General features: G+C 41.5%; 1 protein-coding gene across 2 annotated transcripts in view; it reads right to left on the reverse strand.

Annotated features, from left to right (window-relative positions):
• Positions 1-22,666, reverse strand: part of LOC144937090 (neuronal PAS domain-containing protein 3-like) — a 108,110-nt gene that overhangs the window by 80,876 nt on the left and 4,568 nt on the right. Inside the window, exon 2 of one of the 2 annotated variants that reach the window (XM_078864343.1) lies at positions 20,435-20,479. In XM_078864343.1, the coding sequence (XP_078720469.1) occupies positions 20,435-20,479 (45 nt within the window). Of the gene's footprint in view, positions 1-20,433; positions 20,480-22,666 lie in introns of both variants that reach the window. The other variant, XM_078864342.1, reaches the window with a different exon arrangement.

Below are 22,666 nucleotides of genomic sequence, written 5' to 3' on the forward strand. Positions count from 1 at the left end.
ATCATTATTTAATAAATATGTGGTGTCCCTCCCTATAGCATTGTGTGGAAGCTTTCAAATGCAATGACAATTGTAAGTTTATTTGCAGGGTTGCTTATAGTGTGGTAAAGTGGGAGTACTCTCACACCTTCCAAGACATCTGGCCATAATGGAAGGAGTAGGCAAATACCCTCTAGAGGGGCCCTCTCAGACAGCCTCTAGTGGAGGCCCTTCTGCCAGCAGTGGCATGAGCAAGCAATTGCAGGGCTGCACCTTTACACTTACTAATGTCAATGTTGACCCACAATACAGATCAACTGTTCAAACACATTCCTGCGGAGGGAGCTGGTAGGAACGTTGGGTTGCTCGGTCAATGGCCAGGGTCAATGGCGGCGTGGTGTATTCTGTAAATATGCCCGACTGTCAGGTTGGGCACAAGCCGGCGTGAGTAGGTTAAACGTTGAGTTTTATAAGGGCACCACGGGGTGACCAGCCCCTCCCCACCCAGCCCCACCCCTCCCACCCCCTACCCAGCCCCACCCACCCTCCCCACCCAGCCCCACCCCACCATCCCCACCCAGCCCCTCCCCACCCTCCCCTCCACACCCAGCCCCACCCTCCTCACCCAGCCCCTCCCCACCCTCCCCTCCCCACCTAGCCTCTCCCTCCCCACCTAGCCCCTTTCTTGCACGACGGACGGACACAATAATTCCCTGTGGGCTGGTGTAACCAGGAGGTTCCTACCAGTATAATGTCCACCAGACACACATCTCACTCGCAATGAAAGAGCCAGGGCGTCTCATGTGTGCACACACTCCATGGAATTGCAAAACAAAAAGATTACCTGCCTTTCTTGAACACACATAGATGTACGATAATTTTTTCGAAAATGTAAAAAGTTACAACTGTAAGATTGTAATCATATGCAATGTAAATATTGTGTGGGCATTTGTGTCGAATTTCAATTTGTTCCGATTTATGTGTATTATTTAGTGCCGAAAAATCCATACTCCAACATCTATGCTCCCAGCCTTCACCATCCTGTCCTGGCCAGCGAAATAACCTCAAAAATTCTGCACCGCGTGTGAAGGCCCTCATCCAGCAGTGGATTAACAAAAAGGGCTACACTTGTCCATTACTCCCATTAATTATCATTTGCACATTCTGTCTGAAATTACTCACTATAACCCGAGGAAGTGATCGGCATAAAACGCAACTGTGAATGATGAAGGGAAAGTGTTTCTATTACTGTGATAGTTACGAGTGACCTACCATCCAATACTTTATGATATCATGTAAACCATTATGTGTTTTATCATCATACACGCTCATCCCTTAGGCTGTATATCACCTCACATGCACACCATAAGTGTAAAGTCAAAATAAAATAAAACACGGTGAGCTCCCTCTGTCCCAACAGTCATCCGCTATAAGACACTGGTATTGAACTGTCCATTTGACAAGTCAAAGTACACTTTAATTCTACTCCAGTCACCGCATGTGGTCACTACACTTAAATACATATATACACATGCAGGTCATAGACAAAGTTCAAATTGTTAAGTAAAATAGGTGGACTTGAATAGGAACACGTCACTGGAATGGATTATGGCCGATGGTTCAAGCGTAATGACGGACTAGCAGACAAAGAATGGAACACGTCCGAGGGGATGTGCAGTGAGTAGGCGGAGTGATGAAATCGGTTCGCGTGCAGAGAGGCGACGTGGATTGAGAGGTGAGGTGGATTGAGAGGCGAGATGGGTTGAGAGGGAAGGAAGACCTATCCAGCGGTGTAGAGTATTGGCCGTGGCCGATGATGGTTTGTGAACGTATTGCATATTTAAACATGACAGCATGAGCGTCGTAGTCTCACAACAGCAGTGTTTCAATAAGTGAAAGAGAACTGTTTTACGTCCATGCCAGAATACTTTCTTTGAAACAGCTTTACATATATTACAACCAGGGCACCTCATTCTGGCTGTATGAGGCATTATGCGTCCTATGGCTTTATACCATGAACTTGACGAACTGTTTCAATGTGCTGCTTTTGTTTGGCTCTGAGAAACCTCGGGCGTGTTTCTTTTTACTTTTACAATCTGAGGAATCAGAAATATTTCACTTGCTTTGGCTGGCCCCTTTTCATGCATTCCAGTTTGAGTTTCATTCGTGAGAACGACTGGCGGAGCCTATATTTGCAATCCAAAAGTATGCTGAATTATGTACATGTACAGACCATGATTGTCAATCCGCTTCTGCGATCAGCACCTCCCTCACTCACACCTTGCGGGCAGAGGGATATTTACCCATACTTCACCACTCTGCTCAGCGTGGTTTGTTAAAGATGGTGGGTGGGCAGAACAAGAATGGACTTTCCCGCGATGCCCTTTACTAATGTCCACAAAATATGCATGTTGAACTTCTTTTGCACCGTACGTAGCCAAGTGTGCTAATCGGAGATCTGGATGCCTGCAATGCCAACTACCCCAGTCTTGTTGTACACGGTGATCACGTACACAGCACTACCCAGGTGACAGCATCGTGCGCTTTCAGACGCGCTTCTGTGGCCGTCTGGAACGCTCTTCATTCCGATATTAGGAAGCCACTTGAGCGATGGCACTTTTACATCTAAATTGAAAACTCATTTCTTTAGAACTGCTTTTTGTTTTTAGTCTGTTGTCCTTCCCCCGCACTTCATATTAGCACGGTTGGCTACGTACAGTGCGAAAGAAGTTCAACATACTTACATAGACTTCGCTTCGGAGATCTGATAAGACAGGGTGCATTCTGGGTGATTTGGTCATATCATAAATAAGATACAGTATCTGCAATTACCTTAACATAAATATCTTAGTTTACTTGTATTGCATAAAGTGAGATCTCTGAAACGTATAGCCTTTCAATGTGTATGGTATGTAAATTAGAGTAGATTGAAAAATAAGGGTATCCATTATGGTATCATTCATTATTTAAGAATTATAATTATACAGCAGTTTGGAGATAGGTTAATAAAACTACACTTGATATCATGGAGATTTGAACAAACGAGCTCCTTTCCCCTAAACCTCAACAAGTCCGCTGTGGCGGTGGTGACTCACGTCCGATTGAGGTTCAAGAAAGAACGGGGTACAATATTTGTCAGCATCTGCCTTGTGATTGTGTCGAACGCTTCAGACTTGTGCCATAGATATAAGAAATATAGCGCCAATATACATTAACCACACAGTTACATTTGCTGCAATAATGGATGATATCTCTATGGACGAACCCTGCACATTTCACATTACTGAGAAGGCAGAGAATGCGCAAGTTGCAAACAACCACGGAAATACAAAGACAAAGATCCCCGCATAGCCTTGACAGACCTTGGAGGCAAGTGCTGTTAGCGAGCACTGCGACGAGTGGATGTGTGGCCAGCAGCCACCTGGCCGCTATTGTCTCCCTAGTGGCAATGTTTATACGCTGCTCCAGATACGTATTTGAGGCTGAGTCGACCTAGGGGAGGCCCAGGACCGGTTCAAATAATCGTCACTGGCGTTTGCCGTGAGGTGGAATTGAACTCGAGTCGCTGGATTGAACTCGAGACGCAGCGCAGCACGCTAACCGCAGCACCACCGCTCCCCACACACACACTGAGATACACCTATGCACGCACACACACGAAAAGACGAAGCATTGGGTGCAATTTTCTTGCCTGAAACTGTCTGGAACTTGGATTGAAAGCCAAGAATAAGAAAGGATACTCTTTGGTTCCTTCGGTAAAGTCACGTAGCTATAAAATAAAAATAGATCACGACGTTTCGGGCGCAACACAAGCGTCCGTCATCAGGTGGGACGCTTGTGTTGAGCCCGAAACGTCGCGATGTATTTTATTTTATACCTACGTGACTTTACCGAAAGAACCAAAGAGTATGGATTCCTGCAGTCACGAAAGCTTCACATCAAGATTAAAAAGAAAGGAATAAAGTCAACGGAGAGAATGGCTGACTGGCACCGCAGATGCTGTAAACTTCCTCATTAAGATGTTCACAATGCCCTCATTTAAAATCACTTTTAATGAGCTTTTAGAGAAGGATTTGATGAATGTCAATGCAGAAATATTCAATAAGGATATGTTGTTTCGATGAGCCTCATTATCAATATCGCTATTCAGTTAATGGGGTGGAGCGGTGGTGCAGTGGTTAGGTACGCTGTGCTCGGAAACTGACACCCCGAGTTTGATTCCCGGCCACGGCTCACATCAGTGATGAGTGATGTTTGAACCAGCCTCCCCCCCCCCTATCCCTTCAGTAACCCACACTGATCAGTCGTGAATATGATTTAAAATATATATATGACTGATGTAACATGTCGACTCCATCATTGATGGTTGGGTGTAAAATGGATGAAATGTGCACATTCATCTCGTTCACATAATGTATATCATTTATTTTTAAAAGGTCTTTCTTCTACATTTATTGTATGTAACAATTCCGAGAAAAACATATCCCACGTGTGCGACAATAATACAACACTCGCATCCGTGAACAACACTGCCACGAACGGTGCAAAACAAGCTCAACATACATATATACAACATCATATATGTAAGGCGACGTTTCTGGCATTGGTCCCTATTCATTGCACATCACGTGTGATGACGCAGAAACAATGTTAGCAGAAGTGAACTGCCAGAAAATGGTGGAAGATCTTGGCAAACAAGGGTACAAAGTTGGGCTCAAGATAAATACGAGTAAAACAAAAGTAATGCGCAAAATAAGAGAGAACTATTTTATTATGTTTTATTTTTATTATTTTATTATTTCCCTTCTACGTGACTTTACCGAAAGAACCAAGAAGATGAATCCCTGCAGTCACGAAAGCTTTACATCGAAAAGTAATGCGCAAGTTAACTAAACAAGTGGTTACATCTGCTGGAAAAACACATCGGAGTGTTGACATTTTAGGACGATTATCGAAGGTGAACAAGTATCCAAATGATAAAATAATGAAACAGACGACAGCAGGTTACAGTGCTTTTGGGAAAAAAAGTTACCAACTAATGTGTCTTAACAAGCACGTTTTCAATCAGGGAATATCGCCTGCTATTAAATGTGGACTGGAAGTACAGCATGGTTATTAAACGCGAGTAAAATTATACAAAAGTTGACACATTCTGATGTAGTGGTTTATACTTTGCATTACGCTGAGAGACAGGAAGAGGAACACGTGGATCAGAGTAGAAACGCAATTTAGGAACGTCATATTGACTGCGAAGATATGTAAGTAGGACACGCTCTGGGAAAGGATGATGATTGATGATCGAGACTGATGGCTGTGGCAGCTGAAGGTTGGAACACGCCGGAGAGCAGGACCATCACGGAGATGAAGCAATGAGAGCAGCTCACACACAGGAACTATCGATGATGACAACCTGGGGAGGCCTTCATCCAGCTGTAGATAGAACATGTATCATGATGATAATGATGATGATGGCGGTGACGAATTGGCAATGTGTTTCTAAAAATTATGTCATTAGAATAATATCTTTGAACGTAGAGAAAATGTAAATTAATTATCTAAGATCGAATTTATAATAATTGACGAAGTGCACATTTTTGCACCAGTGTCTTTGGTTGCGACGTGTTGTTTCATGAAGTCGACGTAGCAAACTAATTTGTAGGCAGAATACATTTGAGAACCCTTCGCAATGTGACGAATCATTGAGATTCAAGGTAAATATTTGAAAAAAAATATTATTTTCCTTTACATTGTGGCGAATTTAGCAATTCTCGCGACTAGCCGGACCACTTGAGCCCATTTACGTACAACACACACGAGTTGAAAACAAACACATTTCGATACTTACACCTGCGATGTAATATGCATGCGCGGTGAACTTGTGAATCGATATTAATCGACGACTCGGCGCATCGTTACACCTCCTGGTCGGCTATCAGGAGGGCATTGAATGTTGTCCAGCAATGATTGTGCGCTTTGTAGCTACCGTTAGGCATTGAAAGTGCTTCCAGTCCTCACTTTGCACCTTTATCTCCCTTGGGCTACTCCTCGACACGATACTGAACACACTTGATATACTTGTTAATGTTTCTGACAAAAGCACAAATTTCCACAAAGTAGATTTACCGGATTAATTACGTGCATATGCACAGTCGTTCGGTATATGTAACTCTAGCTATTTCTGCTGAGATTAAATACCGACAAAATGCTTTTTTTTTTAATTCAGAACGGAATTACAAAATACATATCATTATACGCTTTGGTTCTTTGGGTAAAGTCACGTAGGTAGAAAAATAAAAAATAAATAAATATATCACAACGTTTCGATCACAACACAAGCGGTCGTCCTCAGGCGAAAAAAAAAACGTCGTGATATATTATTTTTTATTTCATTTTATTTTTCTGCCTCCGTGACTTTACCGAAAGAACCAAAGAGTATGGATTCCTGCAGTCATTAAAGCTTCAAAGAAACATATTATTACGTTTTACATATACATATACACTTTTATTGCATACATTACCAGCTAAATTTGTATTGACCACTAATACTGTCAATACATTTTCCACTAAGCTAAGACCCTTTACAATGCATCATGTATGTTGATTTTAGACACACCGATTTACACGGTGGTACAGTGGTTAGTGCACAGCACTACGAACCCAGCAAGCAGATTCTGCCAAATATCTCCTTCATCACGCCCACATTGACCAGCATGGTGAAGTATGGTCGAACAACTTTCACGGGCACAAGGCATCAGAAAGTCTTCATCTAATAGAATATTAGCAGAGGGGTGTAAATTAAGAATGCATGCTAACACATCTTTATGGAAATGCGTTGAAAGCATAGGGAGGAAAAAAAAGTTAGACTATTTAGCGAGTGAAATAGTTATGGGTAGATGAAATTTCCTACTTTACTGCAATACTCATTATACAGCTGGCCAGGATGGATGGGTCAGCTGGTCACTGCTTTAATATCCACAGTGCCGTAACTTGTCCCATTATTGCATTTCCTTGCAGACAAGTGGTTCTTGAAAAGCAGACCTATTTGGTTCAACCTTAACTCACCCCTTATCCTTATTAGAGATATTAATATTTTTGGTTCTTCAAAAAAATGGAAGGAAGAAAAGAAAACACTTACTTTTTTACCTTCACATTATCCAGCGAAATATAAAAATGTCATGAATTTAATGTTGTCACCAAAGGCTGCAGCTTCAATTAATCTGTTTAATAAAACATAAAAGCACAACCCTATTTGCTACATTTAGCAAATACGTTTTGGCTGTACAGTTAGTTATTATTGAGACACTAAAATGTCGCCTTTTAATTTTGGCAGTTGCAATTTGCCTGCGGTCTGTGCATCTCCGTTCCTTTAAAAAAAATGTATTTGTTGCTGCTGTTGTTTTAGTTCAACGGCTCGGAGTCCAATTATAATGGGAGGTCTCATCGATCTGGACTGCACTGGTATTTAGATTGTTTTGGCATCTTGATGTGCGCAAAGTTCACCGAGCACCCACTTACTCGAAAGATTGCTATCCTAATGGCTGAAAAGCAATACAAGTGCCACAAGCAGATAATAATAGAGACATTCCCAACCTGAGAGGTGTTGTTGAATAAACAGTCTCTTTAACTGTCAATGAATGTTGACACATAAATTCAGAAATAGCGCTCGTTTCGACAGCGACATGCGCCTGTTTTGGTTGCGAAAAATACATACCGTCCTTGTTTCACCGCATAACGAATATAACTCACGATTCCCTCGGTAACAACACAGATTTTTGTTTTATCTCACGATGCCTTCTTGGTGATAATTAGAATTTAATATCACCCAAGTTATATTTTTGTCAAGTTATTCATTAAAACAAAAAAATCTAACCCTCAAAGCAGGCGCACAAATCGCATTAGAGAACCCAAAGAAAATTTACTGCACTATCCCATTCGGTATTAAATAACACATTTTATGGCCCAAAACTGAAATTACGTTTGACTGGCAGTGTTACTGTCAGCGGCACCAGTGCGCGAGCCCTGAGGTTTGGTTACCCATCGCCACGAGCCCAGACAGGGAGATGACACACGGGCACTTGTGATGCCTCCACGGGCTTTTGCAGAGTACCAAAACAACCCAAACCACCACCCGATGAGACGTAAAAGCCACCTGAGAGACGAAAGAGAACTGTCGCCCACATTGGGGGAACGACAGACCAGTCGCAATGAAATTGATCCTGCTTGTTTGCAGCCCAATGATATTGCGCGAACATTCTTGCGTGTGCTTTGTTAATAGGAGCATTTTTTTTATTGCCGTTTAAATTTCACCAGACGCATTGCGGTTCGATATCTAGTGATGCGCTCAAGAGGAAAGAAAGAAGAAACCTTTTGGGCAATGGCCATTCTTCATCGCAGATAGATGTTATCAATGAAAAAGGGCCACATATTGATGAATGTGTTGAGTATTTTACTTAAGAGTAGAGCGGACATCTTTTTTAAAAATGTCTCGATTCATTCCCGTCAACACACGCCGATGAGCCAGATAACACGATAATGAATTTGTTACACGAACAATATAGGAGATAACTGAGGTTTCTCATTAAGTAAAATAGATTTTTTCACAAACAGAATTTTACCGTGCAATTTGTGCCACTTCAGCATTTCGCAGCAGAACGTATACAAATTAAGAAATACTAATTTAAATTTGACATGAAATTTATTATACCCGTACCCCGATCAATTACAAGCAGCCCGAAAATGACTTTGGTAATGAAAGAATCTGCTCTCATTACGTGACTCTAAATTATTAAATGAAAAAAAAAACATGATTGACACGTAGTTTATTTGCTTATTAACTAGTTTGCCGGTCTGCGGGAGGAAAGTTCCGTTCGGATCCATGGTGTTGTCTCTCTCACGGCTAACCAAAGAGAATGCATCTGATTTTACTGGGGCGGGAGGCAAAATTCAAATTTGTTCGTGCTTTAGCGGCAGTGTTTACTTCATTTTTACCACCCCCTGCCAACGAAGCCCACATATTTTGGCAGGCTGTGCTGCCAGCTATCATTTGCAACGATAATGCCGCCACAGAGCCACCAAGTAACGACAAATTCCCATGGGCCAAAAATGGATTTTTTGGCAGAAAACCACCCCGCCACACTGTAATTTACACAGTAACTGTGTCTGTATCAATATGCAAATCGCTACACATTTACTGCAATATCGCCAAAACCCATCTTTAATATAAAAAAACCTATCATAAAGATACATTATTTTTTAACGCTTTGTTATACGAGCAAATGTGTATTGTGCAAACGGCCTTTTAGAAGAATAACGTTAGCAAAATACTGGGGAAATTTAATTTTACGAAAATACTGTAAAATTAAATTTAACCCTGTCAAATCACCTCCAGAATATTGGATCTTTATTTGATATGGAATGAAGTATTATATGCTTGTGTGTTGCATGATTGCATAAAGCCCGATGTTACAAAGTACATGTGAATGCTTCATTGAAATTTAATATCGCAATGTTGTCTACACAACCCAAGTACAAGAAAAGAAATGTGCATTGTAAACAAAGGAAGGCTCTTCATTTGGCATTTCCTTCACAATGTATCCCCACTGTGTTCTCATTCGGATATCTCGCAAAAGCATTGCAACCCTTTATGTTAGAGAACGGCCCACAGAAGTAAATATTGAAAAGCTACCTCTGAAATCCTTCTAAGTAACCTCTGGTCTACACACGAGGGCAGTACTTTCCCGTCTGTTCGGCATATGAGAGTGATCATGGGACCTCCTTTGCCAGTACCAAAATATGAGAATAGGTTTTTCCCTTTTTTCTAACACCATTTGGAACTAGGCTCAAAAGAAAGATGTATCTGGTGTGAACCAATCAGTTTCAAAGACAATGCATATATTATCAGAGTATGTTTTTTGTTTGCATTCTGACCACAAGTATTGTGGTTAATGCAGACATGATTCCTTGTAAAAGGTTTCAGTTTGGTGTTTTAACATCTCAACACCTGTTTTGTTGCCAGAAAAAAGGAAAAAAACCTTTTCTCATATGAGAGTAATGTTCATAAAATGACGATCAAACCAATATGTAATTTTAAGTCTCAGAGCCGGAATATAGCCAAATTAAGTGCAGGACCAAAATGACTGTCATAGGTTTCTTTTTCGTACAGTCATTGGTGACGACGTTGAGGCTGTCAACTCGCGACACTTGAGGGCCCAGTTTGATCAATGGAACTGCCTGGATTGGAGCCCAACACCGTAATGGCACCAGCTCCAAGCTCTGATACCTGAGTCACCCCAGCCACCTCCACAAAGGGAAGGCTGTAAAGAACAGGTTTAGAATCCACTGAATGTTCCTTTATGCAGGTTGCTCTAAGACAATATCAAATGTTTACGCAACACAGAGCAACCGCGTTCCTCCTCATCGGTTTTCACAGCCACACTTTGCCTGCACTGAATTTCATAATCGCCCCATTGGCATGATCACATGTGTAATGTTTGATCTGAAAATGTTTTTTCGCAATAACCACATCAAATTAGCGCGGTGAATTATTTTACCTCTGCAAAAGATTAAAACGCATCGGACCATTTTGAAGGTTATGTTTTAATTATGAACCTTATGGATCCTCACAGATTGAAAACTAATTTCTTTAAAACTGATTTTTGTGTTTAGTTTGTTGCCCTTCCCCTGCACCTCCGATGAGCACGGTTGACTACGTATGGTGTGAAAGAAGTTCAACATACACACATACATAGATCCGATTCACACGAAACGTATGCTCCATTTCTGTGACACTCAAAGCTGTTTTCTTTTTTAATATAAACAAAATAATGTGCAAATACATAGTCACGTATGTAAAAGATCGTACTCGTTAAGTTATTTTCATGCACACCTAATGTAATGTTTAATTAGTTTTGAATGTTTTTTTTGGGTTAATACGTGGAGACACCACTTTTCGTTCTGACGTGATTCACGAAGGAAGAGTTTGTTTTGTATTGCTGTGCATTATAGAGGCGAGATGCAATGGTGTAATGGGTCACCAAGTGCACAAGACTTGCAATCCAGAGGTCGTCGGTTCGATTCAATCTCCCGGTACGGGAGTTAAAGAGAATGGGCAAGTTTCTCAAATCTCGGCGCGCCTCAGTCCACCGAGTGGTATAAATGGGTTCACCACCATCAGGCGATCAGCTGTTCACTCCCAGCGGAGACCCTATTCACCAGCAGTGGTGTCATCAGACAATTGCAGGGCCGCACCTTTATGTTATATATAGTAAACCGATAAACGTTACTTCTGCTCATGTGCAAGGGACGAATTCTGGATATCATTGGGCTGTGATGTGGCATTAATGTTGAATTTTCCCTAAAATATTATGAAACTATATTCTATTTATTACAACTTTAATTTCATAACACCATCCTAATTGAGCATTTTATAGCGTTATCATACCCTCTACAATATATATTAAAATAATACGTTGAAGCATATTACGGTTACACGGGAAATATAAACATTTAAAGGCTTATCCAAACTATATGTACAACGTCATGTATAGTTGTAGTATGTATGTTGAACTACTTTCGCACCGTATATAGCCAAACGTATTCATTGGAGGTGCGATAGTGGTAAAACCTGATTGCTAATCATTAATTGTATGATATCTACATTTAAAGGCAATACAATCACTCTAACAGATTGCCACAAATGTATATATATAAAACCTTATATAATGTATGTACAATAATACATTGCATGTATGAAGTGCCTTTCTAAAAGGCGTTGAACATCTCTGGTCAGAGCAAAAATAAGTAAAGAAGTAAATAAATGGCCAAGGGGAGGATATACATTATAACGGCATGGAGTGGTGGTACAGTGGTTATCGCATTGCGCTGCGAGCTTGGGTACCTCAGTTAAATTCCTGGCCATGGTGATGATATTTGAACTGGTCATGCCCCCACCCTCCCCCATACCCAGCCCCCTCCCCATTCATCAATCCATTTTTACCCATATTGACCAGTGCAGTGAAGTATGGTCAAACAACTTCCATGACCAGCATAGTATAGGTAGGCTGTCATCCAGCAGTGGATTGACAAAAGCCTGTGAATTATTATTAAATATGCATTCTTCTCTCAATTACCCCATCTCTTACATGCAGGATGGTATTTAGTGCGAAAATGTATTGTCCAGTGGATCACATCATTACACATACACACTCAGGACATCAATCTGCAAAATACAAGATCCGAACACGTCCATCCAGTGCTCGATGAGCTGCATTGGCTTACAGTTGCCGAACAAATATATTAAGAGGTTGCTATTATTACACACAAAGTGCCACAAATGGACCATGATACCTTGGTAATCTCGACAAACTGGTATAAACTGTGATCGCCCGAATTAAGGTCATTACTCACACCGGCTTTTGACTAACCATCGAACAAAGACGCGGTCACCGCTTCGCGCGCTTTCAGATGTGCTTCTGCGGCCGTCTGGAAAGCTCTTCCTTCTGATATTAGGAAGCCACTGGAGCTATGCTGCACTTTTAAATCTACATACAAAATTAATTTCCTTCGAACTGCTTTTCGTGATTAGTTTGTTGTCCTTCCCCCGCACCCTCGATCATCATGGTTGGCTATGTACGTTGCGAAATAAGTTCAACATACATTCATAAAAATGACGAGCAGAAGCAGAAAAAAGGGCCACAGCCAGGCGATCCAACTTTCAGTTCCACAAAAGGGCCGCCGACTACTCAATTCAATTAATGATTGGGTTCAGATTGGACAAACCAATGGAGTGAACGTGTGAACAGGAACAAAGCAAACTAATGGAGTATCCCCACTATTGGGCAATGCTGATAAATTGGCCACCGCTCCCAGCCAATTGGATTTTCAAGCAGAAGAGGGGTTCAGGATGGGCATCACACATGAGGTTTCACACGCTCATTGCATGGATGAGTGTTCTGCTCGTTTGTTCACCAAGAGCAAAAAAATGGATAAAAACCCTTCTGCTTCTATAGTATACGGACACTTTGAACTGGTCTATTGTCGGGATTGTTTCTTATGTGGAATGCCTTTAAATGCACCTAATAACCTCCCACACACTCTTCAGCTGAATCAATAGCCATGTACTACTTACTTAGGACACTCAGCTTTGTAAATCTGCTGCGCTTAAAACCGATTGAAAAACAATATTATTTTGAGCAAAACCGTTAGAAAAGTGGGTGGATCCATACCACACTTGGCAGAGCAGAACGATGTTTAATTTCTTTATTGCATCCACGGAGGGTCTTTTGTAAAATGATTGACGTTTTTTCCCAATACTACACACGACAAATGCTGACACACCAAGCACCAATTGACTATAACACACACAGTCCCATTGTACTCTACGGTTAAGCATGGCCTCTGTCCTTAGCAATGTCTCAACTGCATAATGTATGTATAGAAAACAAATCCATTCATTCAAGGACCATGGCAATAACTTAGGAACGTCACACCATAGTTGATGTATCTTGATGGTGCAGACAGTGAAATGAGAGTGAGGTTAAGTTTGTATCTTTTAACTGCATCTACACAATATTTCAAATCAATGGAAGCGACGGGCAGATTTTTGACCTGGAGTAAAATAAAATAAAAATCGCAATCACCTCTCGAGAGATGGCACGCACTAATTTAGTGTATACAATACACAGCGACATACATGTGTTTCGGCTTTGCTCTACGGGGAGAGGAGATTTTGTTGACTTTCTTTCAAAAGATTATCTGAGTATTTGAATACCGTTCAGACGTAGTGAGCGCCGCTTTGCCTCTTTCGAGTAAAATGCAAATAGTTCGAATTATTTTAACAAGCATGAACACACATGAGATACAAATCAATAAAGCTACGTGTGAAATATTTTAAGAGTTTTTATTTTTTTATTTTTAAAAATAGTTTCCGCTTGTGGAAAACAATGCAGAGATGTTGAACACAACATAGTTTATATTTTAGCCTTTAGCGGAATTCAGAACAAACCTTATTTGGGTACAATTCGACAGAAATATATTGCAAGCGTTATCTAAATTGCACATTTGTAATATTGGCTCAATAGACTGGGCCCGCCGTCTGAACGAGCAGATACATAACTATTCTGTCTCCATTCTGTTCGAGGTTGCTTGCAGTCTCCGAGCTGGGTATGATTCGAAAATGTAGTCAATGTGTGATCGCTTTCAATGCAAGTTCATGTTGAATGTAAATATTTTGACCGAGGCAACAAGTGTTGCTGCCGTTGTTGTTCTTTTAAATTGTCTGCTCTGCGCCTTCAACTGAGAATTAGGGTCAGACAATAGCAGGTTCGCGGCTCTTTGCAGAGATTCACAGGACCAAGCGGCCACGCTGATTAACTTAGATATTGCACCGTCTGCTTCACTGTGGATGTCAAATATCCCATGATATGATTTAAAAAATAGTGTGCCGTGTGTGTCGGCATCATGGTCCAAGTTTACCAAAATTTGGATAATTTCTACTCACAAATGATCTAATTGGGTAAAACCACAAAGCGACATCGCCCATTACTGGCAGATTGCAACGGTCTGTGCAATGGAGTGCCTTCGTGATAGTCAGGCACTGTAAGAATTGCGTGGACACGAAATGTGCAAAATTATTATCGTTAGGAGCCATTAGCTCAGCAGCATCATAAACACATCAGGCAGTTCCTTGCAGTAGCGGGTATATGGCACAACAACGTATTAATATTTCATTTGTTTTATCATGATAACGTTTGACAAGTGTTTCTTTTTTTGTCTGGTAATTTAAGGATTTATTTTGTTCATTTCTCTTATCTGGAGGCCAGTGAAAGACAATTTAGACAACGTATATTTTTGAAGAGACACAACCTGGGATATATAATGCAAAGGGGATTAATGTACTTAATTAAAATGGCGTGAACAAAAACAACAACATGCATGGATGCAAAAATAAATACAAAGATATACGTTTGAGAAATAGGCATCTCATGAATAGCCCAGAAAGACAATGCTATTGAATCAAAACATGTAAACGTATAATTATTTATTTACATTGAAATAAGCAATCGTAAAATTGTGAAAATGAAGTTAAAATCAATCCACGTGTTACTGCTATCCATTCCATCTGATTGTTATCTGATTGTTATCGTTCCAATGTTGTCTCACAATGGCTGGTGAGACTCGTGCTTGTTTTATTTAATTCAAACATCACTATTGCAACGCCGGCAAAATGTTAACTGCCCCGCCTGGCAGACACGAGGTCGTATGTTCGATCCCGACCCTGACGCCTGTTGTATATTTTTAGTTTGCGTGTTCTCCTCGTGGTCGCGTGGATATTTCTCTGGGTCCCTCTAGTTTTTGGCCTCCATATTTAGAATCGACGTTGGTTTCGAGTATTTGGCTGCTATACATTTCCACACGATAAACCAATTCGTTGAGGTCGCTTCTGAAAAAGAGCTATATAGCTCAGTGAGCCTTACCTGCTAAAATACAAAAATAAATGTTAAAAAAATATATAGTTTATAGCATAACTAACTAGTTTAACTAACTATCCGCACTCGAGTTGGAAATCAATGGATTTTTAGGGACGGATTAGGGGTGGAATGGATCCATGAATTCATCGATTAATATTGATTCTAAAGCTCACCTCACATCCGTAGAATCGTATCTAATCACTTGTGTCAAGATCAATGTTTTCCACTTCATATATGTTGCATGCGAAGGGTTTATATCACCGCTGTATCCCACTAGAGGCGTTAACCATTCTTCACCGCAATGTTAACAAATGATGACAATCCTTAATCAAATCGCGACCCAGAATGGTGACAATTTGTCAAATCGCTGTTGTGGGTGACGCAGAAAGGGGGGGGTGGGGGTGCATCGTACAAGCCACAGTATACGGACAAAGGCAAACGAAATATCACCGCGCATCTCAGGTATTGCGCACAATTGCCTCCAAATACCTCTCCTCCGCTGTGGCTGGCTCATCGGGTGGGTTAGTGGAGTGGTCGGCAAGCAACTCGCAACTTTGCCTCCTGCAAAGTCAGCTAGTGAAGCCAGACGCTATCAAGGGGCTTCTCCCTTCACCAACTCCAATTCATCTCCCCCCCCCCCCCCAACGTTGCACTCTCACTTACTGCAGCACACAAGCTTGTGCTCTGGTTGACCCTCGGCGCAAAAGGACTCGATTGTTGCCTATGTCTTTGTTGCTTTCTACTTATCTTTTGTGCTACGTGCCGGTCTATTTTTTAAGGATGCGTTGGGCAAGTAATAAGTGGTAAAATAATAAAAATAAAACATAATAAAATAATTCTCACGACGTTTCGGCCACAATGCAAGCAGCCGTCCTCAGGTGAAGAACAGGTCTGTCGGAAAGACAGAGTCTGAACGCGTCTGAACGCTGTCTTTCCGACAGACCTGTTCTTCACCTGAGGACGGCTGCTTGCGTTGTGGCCGAAACGTCGTGAGAATAATTTTATTATGTTTTATTTTTATTATTTTATTATTTCCCTTCTACGTGACTTTACCGAAAGAACCAAGAAGATGAATCCCTGCAGTCACGAAAGCTTCAAATCGAAAAAAGTAATAAGTGTATGAAGTGTCAGTGTCCGTAGCGATGCATTGTGACGTGACCAAAAAATTATTGTGCTACAAGTTGCGGACGGAAAATGCACAGCGGTAAGGCTGTACGCGCGATTTTGATTGCAGCAGTGCATACCCATCTGTAACACTGGCTGCAGAAGAAAAATCACCCTTTAGCAGAATTTTTAACATACCCCAAAAAAACATTGTTGTTCTTTTTTTTTCTTTCGAAGACATATTCACGAACAGTGAATTCCACGACCAGGACGTGTACAGTCCTTAAGTCTCGACAAGGAAGACTTATTCATCCCTTGTATTAAAAAAGAAACCCTCTCGTGATCCTTTAAGCGTCCATTTGTATGCGATTACCTGCAATGCACTTCACTTCAAATTATCTGTTTTTCCTCCACTTATCCCAGCAGGTAACATAAAATGACACGTGCTACTTCAAATGCTCTTCAACGAAATGAGGGGCTAAGCGCTAAGCAGATGCGCTGTGCCTTTTCCGCGGGCACATGGTAGCATGGGCCTGTCGCAGCCGGGTGGCTGGCTTCAGACAGTTTTGCATTAGGAGATGGGTGATTAATTTGGAAGCCGTGCTACGGAGCCAAGCTTCATCGCTGAAAGGAAAGAAAAAAAACATCTTGATAAAAGCAGAAAAAAATAGAAACTTCCCTCCATCAGAATCATTTATCTGCATGACAGTGGAGCTCAACTCATTACGAAGAAGAAGCCATTTATTAAAGCTCGTGGTAATGCCCACAGGGATGTTACGAAATTGAATGAAGCCCCCCCTCCCCCCCAAAAAAAAAAACAGTCACAGAAGCTATGGGGGGGTGGAGCCGGTGGGGAGGGTTTTTCCATGGCCCAAACAGAATCAATTTAGCTCCGACACTAAGACATGGACTGTACGTTTTAATAATTACACCGGTCACTGATCCAACAAGGGAGCAAACTATCATTTGTATCTTTCACTTGATTATCCAGTTATCAGAATCTGTATTTTATCCTGGAGAAATCCGATGAGCTACAATGCTCTTTTCCACAGATGTCCCATGTAACTTTTCTGCTGGTGAAATGTCTCCTTGTTTATTTTTTTTCCCCCACAGCTATTTCTCACGAAGAATGAGATTCCCTGATGTTTCCTGTGCATTAACATATCAAGGCTCGCTCGTAATACGCCTAATAACGCCTTATCGTGTAAAAATGCTTTTGACGTTCCTTTCATAACCGACAGCGTTCCATCTGAAATGCTCACATTGGCTAGACATCGCACCTCTGTTGTGGAAACATCTTGGTTTCATTATATTCTTGAATAAAATTCAACATGCTTGTTTTTTATAACTAACATTTCACAACAAGATTCTGATCATTGTAATTTCACGTAGCATGGGCCACATTTTCCCTCAAGTATAGTACTGCAATCCCAATTCAATATGATTTGTTTTTCAGGGCATTACTAACTTTCATCCTAGCCTGATTAATTTGAACAAAATGTTCAGCGAAAATTTGCTGGAAATAATAAACTTGACATTTTCAACAAATGGTATGACAGATGAGGGGATACAATAACAATTCAGATGTTTAATTGCTTCATTTTGACTATAATAAATATTAATTTAACACGCACGCACACACACACACACGGAGAAGCCAGTGTATGTATTTCATTTCAAAGGGCATGTTTGAGCGGTGAGAGAGAGAGAGGAGACTTGATGTAAAATCCTTGAACCAAACTGCACAGCAGGAGCAGCAGCAGCAGCCACAACAACATTTCTTGTGTTCAACTCTTCCACTTTTATCACTAAGGTGACATAGACCCTTCAACACGAATCTCCGGGGAATTTATTTCAATTTAGCGGGACACATTCCCTAAGCCTATCAGACTAAGCCTGCACTGCCAAGTTCTACAGCAAGGTCCGTGTGCTCCCCCGCCCGCCTTTGCCTGAGCACGCAAAGGCGACAAAGGCCCATTCATAGCCCTTCATCCCCGGCACACCTCTGAGATGACCCATGCCTGCTGACACTACTCCTCTCGCCGAAAACTCATGGAATGGGTTGGGGGAGGGGGCAAGGGTGTAGAGGTCAAGATGTGAGAGATGGGGTAGGGCTGCTGCAAGCTCGGTGTGTGTGTGGTAGGGGGGAGATTTCACGCTAATGCTAGATGTGTGTGTAAACATGAGACACAAGGCTGATGTTATTGCTACTGCTGCTGCTACCGCCCCCATAGTTTGGAGTTCTCTCCCCCCATCCGTCCGTGCTGTCAACTCCCTGCTGCTGTTGAAGTCCAGACTCAACACCAACCTCTTTTTCCCCTGCCTATGAATGACTGCCTCTTTATTAAAATAAACAAATAAGCATGCCTCCTTTCCCGACGATGCCCACATCGCATTGATGTAGTCGCATTGCGACGCTGCATAAATGCAAATTCTATTGTATTGTACATTTAGTCACGCCTCTTTATGTCAGCGTGCAGAAGCCTAAAGCATGATAGACAACTAAATGTGTGTATGCCATTATTATGTAGGATAAAGCATACATGGCCTGCATATCAGTAGGTTCTTACCTGCTAAAACAAAGTTTATTTTTGAATCAATACCTGTCCCACACCTCCGATTAGCACGGTTGGCTACGTACGGTGCGAAAGAAGTTCAACATCCATACACGTGTTTGTTTTTTTATTCCGTTCGTTGTATATAACAGGTTCATTGAGCTTTACAAGGTACATTTTATATGGTGGTCTTGTATATACAATACGTAAAAGTGTTTTGCTTTTCTACAAACGTCTCGGAAGCAGTCACAGTTGTGCGTTACTTGGGCTCAGAGACTACATAATAATCATGGTCTCATTGGATCAATTATCTAACGCTGCTTGTTTAGAACCTGGTAAGACATCGCTGGGATATCAATGTAAGTGTTGGTGGACAAATGCATGACCATTGTTTTCTGTTTGCACAGCGTCAGGGACGATGGGACACCCATCTGCTTGAACGCAACGTAAAGTTCGTCTCCTCTGGCGAATTCCTAACGGTACTCTCCACCTAATGAAGTACTCATAACGCAACTCCTAGGTTTCAGTTTATACGCAATAACAATCCGTGGAGATCTGTTGCATTTCATGAGAACAGTAAGTAAATAAAAAAAACATGTACCCATGTAAAAGTGGAAAAAACACTCAAGCAGTCATTGCGCGATGATTTACTCAACACAGTTAACATCGCTAAAATGTCTATTTTGAATACAAATGTAAATTATTTAAAATTTATAATTTACAACATCCATCACTACCTCCGACTGAAATTCTTCAACTATATCACGCTGGGATAACAAACACGGTTTGGAAGACTAGATTTGCTAATTAAGTGCATGGCATGAGTGTAAATCCTCATTGAGAACTCGATTGTGGTTCTGTTCTTTTTTTACAAGTATATAATACAATGCTACTAAAACGCTTACAACGGCTCGCAATGGGTAACAACGGCTCGCAATGGGTAGTGTGATGTATAGTCTGCAACCATGATGAGGCGAGAGCACATATAGCTAGCGTTAAAATGATGAAAATTCAAACCAACTAGCGTTCATCAGGCATCTGTCTATACAGACTTAAGGATGCCGTGTTTGTTTTGTAAAATGTAATACGGCATTAAAAGTCCAAATACAATTGCACGGAATTTATTCCCGTTTCAAGTAAACTTGAACATCTTTTTTGTTGTATTATTCCACATTTCATCAAACACAGTTTCATCCCGTACGCAGCAATGAAATCGACAGAAAGACGAGAGAGACATTGGTCCTACGTGGTAAATGCTAAACGTAAGTCACGCACCAACATTGAACACAGCGATTTGCTTCAAGACAGAACAGAGATGACCCAACTCACTTTTGCCCCATCACGTGCCATTGCCCCTTTTCAAATCTCAGAAATCTGCAACAGACACACACACACACACAAATACAGGCGATTAAGTCGTGGCAAATAAACACACGCAACTAAACATTGACAACAGTAGCACACGAGAGAAACACAAATACATTCCACAAACTTGCGTGCAGTCTTGCATTTTTCTTTTTTAACGCCGTGTGGGTTGTGTTACCGCGATTATGTAGCGTAGACTCAGTTTTGCTACTTAATGAAATGGCACGATCTTTAATTTTACTCGGAAACTCGTAAATATGCATACATTGTTTAAAGACGTGCATTGGTTATGTGCATTTTTTTGTATTCCTACGCTATATTTGCATATTTGCAACAATCTGAACACAGGCATAAATGAAAGCGCAATATTTATTATATAATTATCCAACAAATTCTTGTTCACAGGATCCAATGTTGTTCGATTTGTTTTTGTTGTGCTCGTTCATCATCTTTACTGACCAAAGGAGAAAAAAAACATAACGTACCAACAATAGCGTATCTCTTAGTGTCATTAAAGGTACAAGGTAAAAAGAAAGAAAAAAACACAGAGCGAAGCATTATTTGTGTTCTTCGCAGAGGGCTTGTGACACCCATCATCAATTGATTTGTGTCATGTCGCACGGAGAGTACACACGATGTAATAAGCGGCAGCGGAGGTAGTGCGACTGGCTGTCTTGTGCGTGGCTGTCCTGAGTAAGAGATAGTGACAAGGTTCAAAGAGTGGCATCAAAAAACTACGACAGCTTATTATGCAAATGAGCAGCCCTGGTCATCCTTTGCCCCATTCTTTACACTTCAAACATTACATAAGTCACAAAGTCCCCTGCTTTTATAGCTCCTGCACGTGTATGCAAAACATCACGTTTAATTGTATTAGTTGGTCTCTCTTCAAATGAAGCCTGCTCATGCATTTGTCAAAGTGCGCACCTCAAAATGTTTTGCCTAACGAGAAAGTATTTTTTGTGTGCAAAATAATACCGAATCGAATGTTCATTTTAAACAGAGCACGTGCAAGAAATGTCAATGGTCAGTTGTGTGTGATTTTATTTAGTTATGCACTATTACACTTTTAATACATTTTCAGGGACTTTTCAATATCCGTGTAATATTGAAAATCGGCCTGATATTACAATGTCGTCATCGGCACGGGCATGAGCCAACTGCAACTCTTCAGGTGCCACTTCAAGGAGTTATCCCCTGGATGGTGTTTTCCTTTTTCCCCAAAATAAGAACATGGAGAATTAATTGCACTCACAAACTCAGTGGGCAAACCTCTTCATCCCACTCACGAGCTCATGATGCAAGGACTGCAATTGCATGTGGTGATGTTACGAGGGAATTATATATATACAGCATATTCATCATCATGTTCATCGTCATCATCAGTCGTGGTCAATCCACTGCCGGATGAAGGTTTAACTCAAGCTGCCGCCAAATCTCTCGCGATCCTGTGACGTAACGATCTGCGGGCACGCGCACGAGCGGATCACTTCGCTCCGTCTCCTCGGTGGACGTCCTTTCCATTTGTAATGTAGAGGGAGCGGGCAGTTGGGTCAGGGCACCGCATTGGGGCCACGGCGACCCCCATGTTTGATTCCCGGACACGACCAATAACAGTGGCAAGTGTTATCTGAAACTGACCCGGGTCGCCTCTTTCGCCGACCCGCACTGAGCGGCGTGGTGAAATTTCGTCTACAACAGCCACGGCCAACATGTCGTGGGGGAGGGCTACATCCAACAGTGGATGATCAAACGGCTTGGAATAATTTATTTGATAATTATTATTTCTACGGTCTTGTACATTCCATTAAACACACGTGCACCAAGCACCCAACATTTACGAATCAATGTTTTGTTTAATTTATGCCATTATTGTATTTAAAAGCTGACCATATTGACGTGTGTTGCCATAATCAGCAGCTATGTTCTATCTACTGATGGATGAAGGCCTTCCCGCGTTTCCCCCCATCTCTCATGGCCGTGCGATGCCACAATCCATCTCGCCGCTGGACCGCACGAGCTAACCTAATCGCTCCATCTCTGTGCCGGTCATCCTCCTGGGCGTATTCTCTCCTTTGACTGCCATTCAATCACCAGTTTCATTCATCAGTCATCATTCCTTGCTGCCCACGCCCACTAAATTTTCTTACCAGACATCATTATGTCATGATAATTTGCTCTTTTTATCCTCCCATC

This window comes from Lampetra fluviatilis, chromosome 18 (genome assembly GCF_964198595.1).
Source record: "Lampetra fluviatilis chromosome 18, kcLamFluv1.1, whole genome shotgun sequence".
Classification (NCBI taxonomy): domain Eukaryota; kingdom Metazoa; phylum Chordata; class Hyperoartia; order Petromyzontiformes; family Petromyzontidae; genus Lampetra; species Lampetra fluviatilis.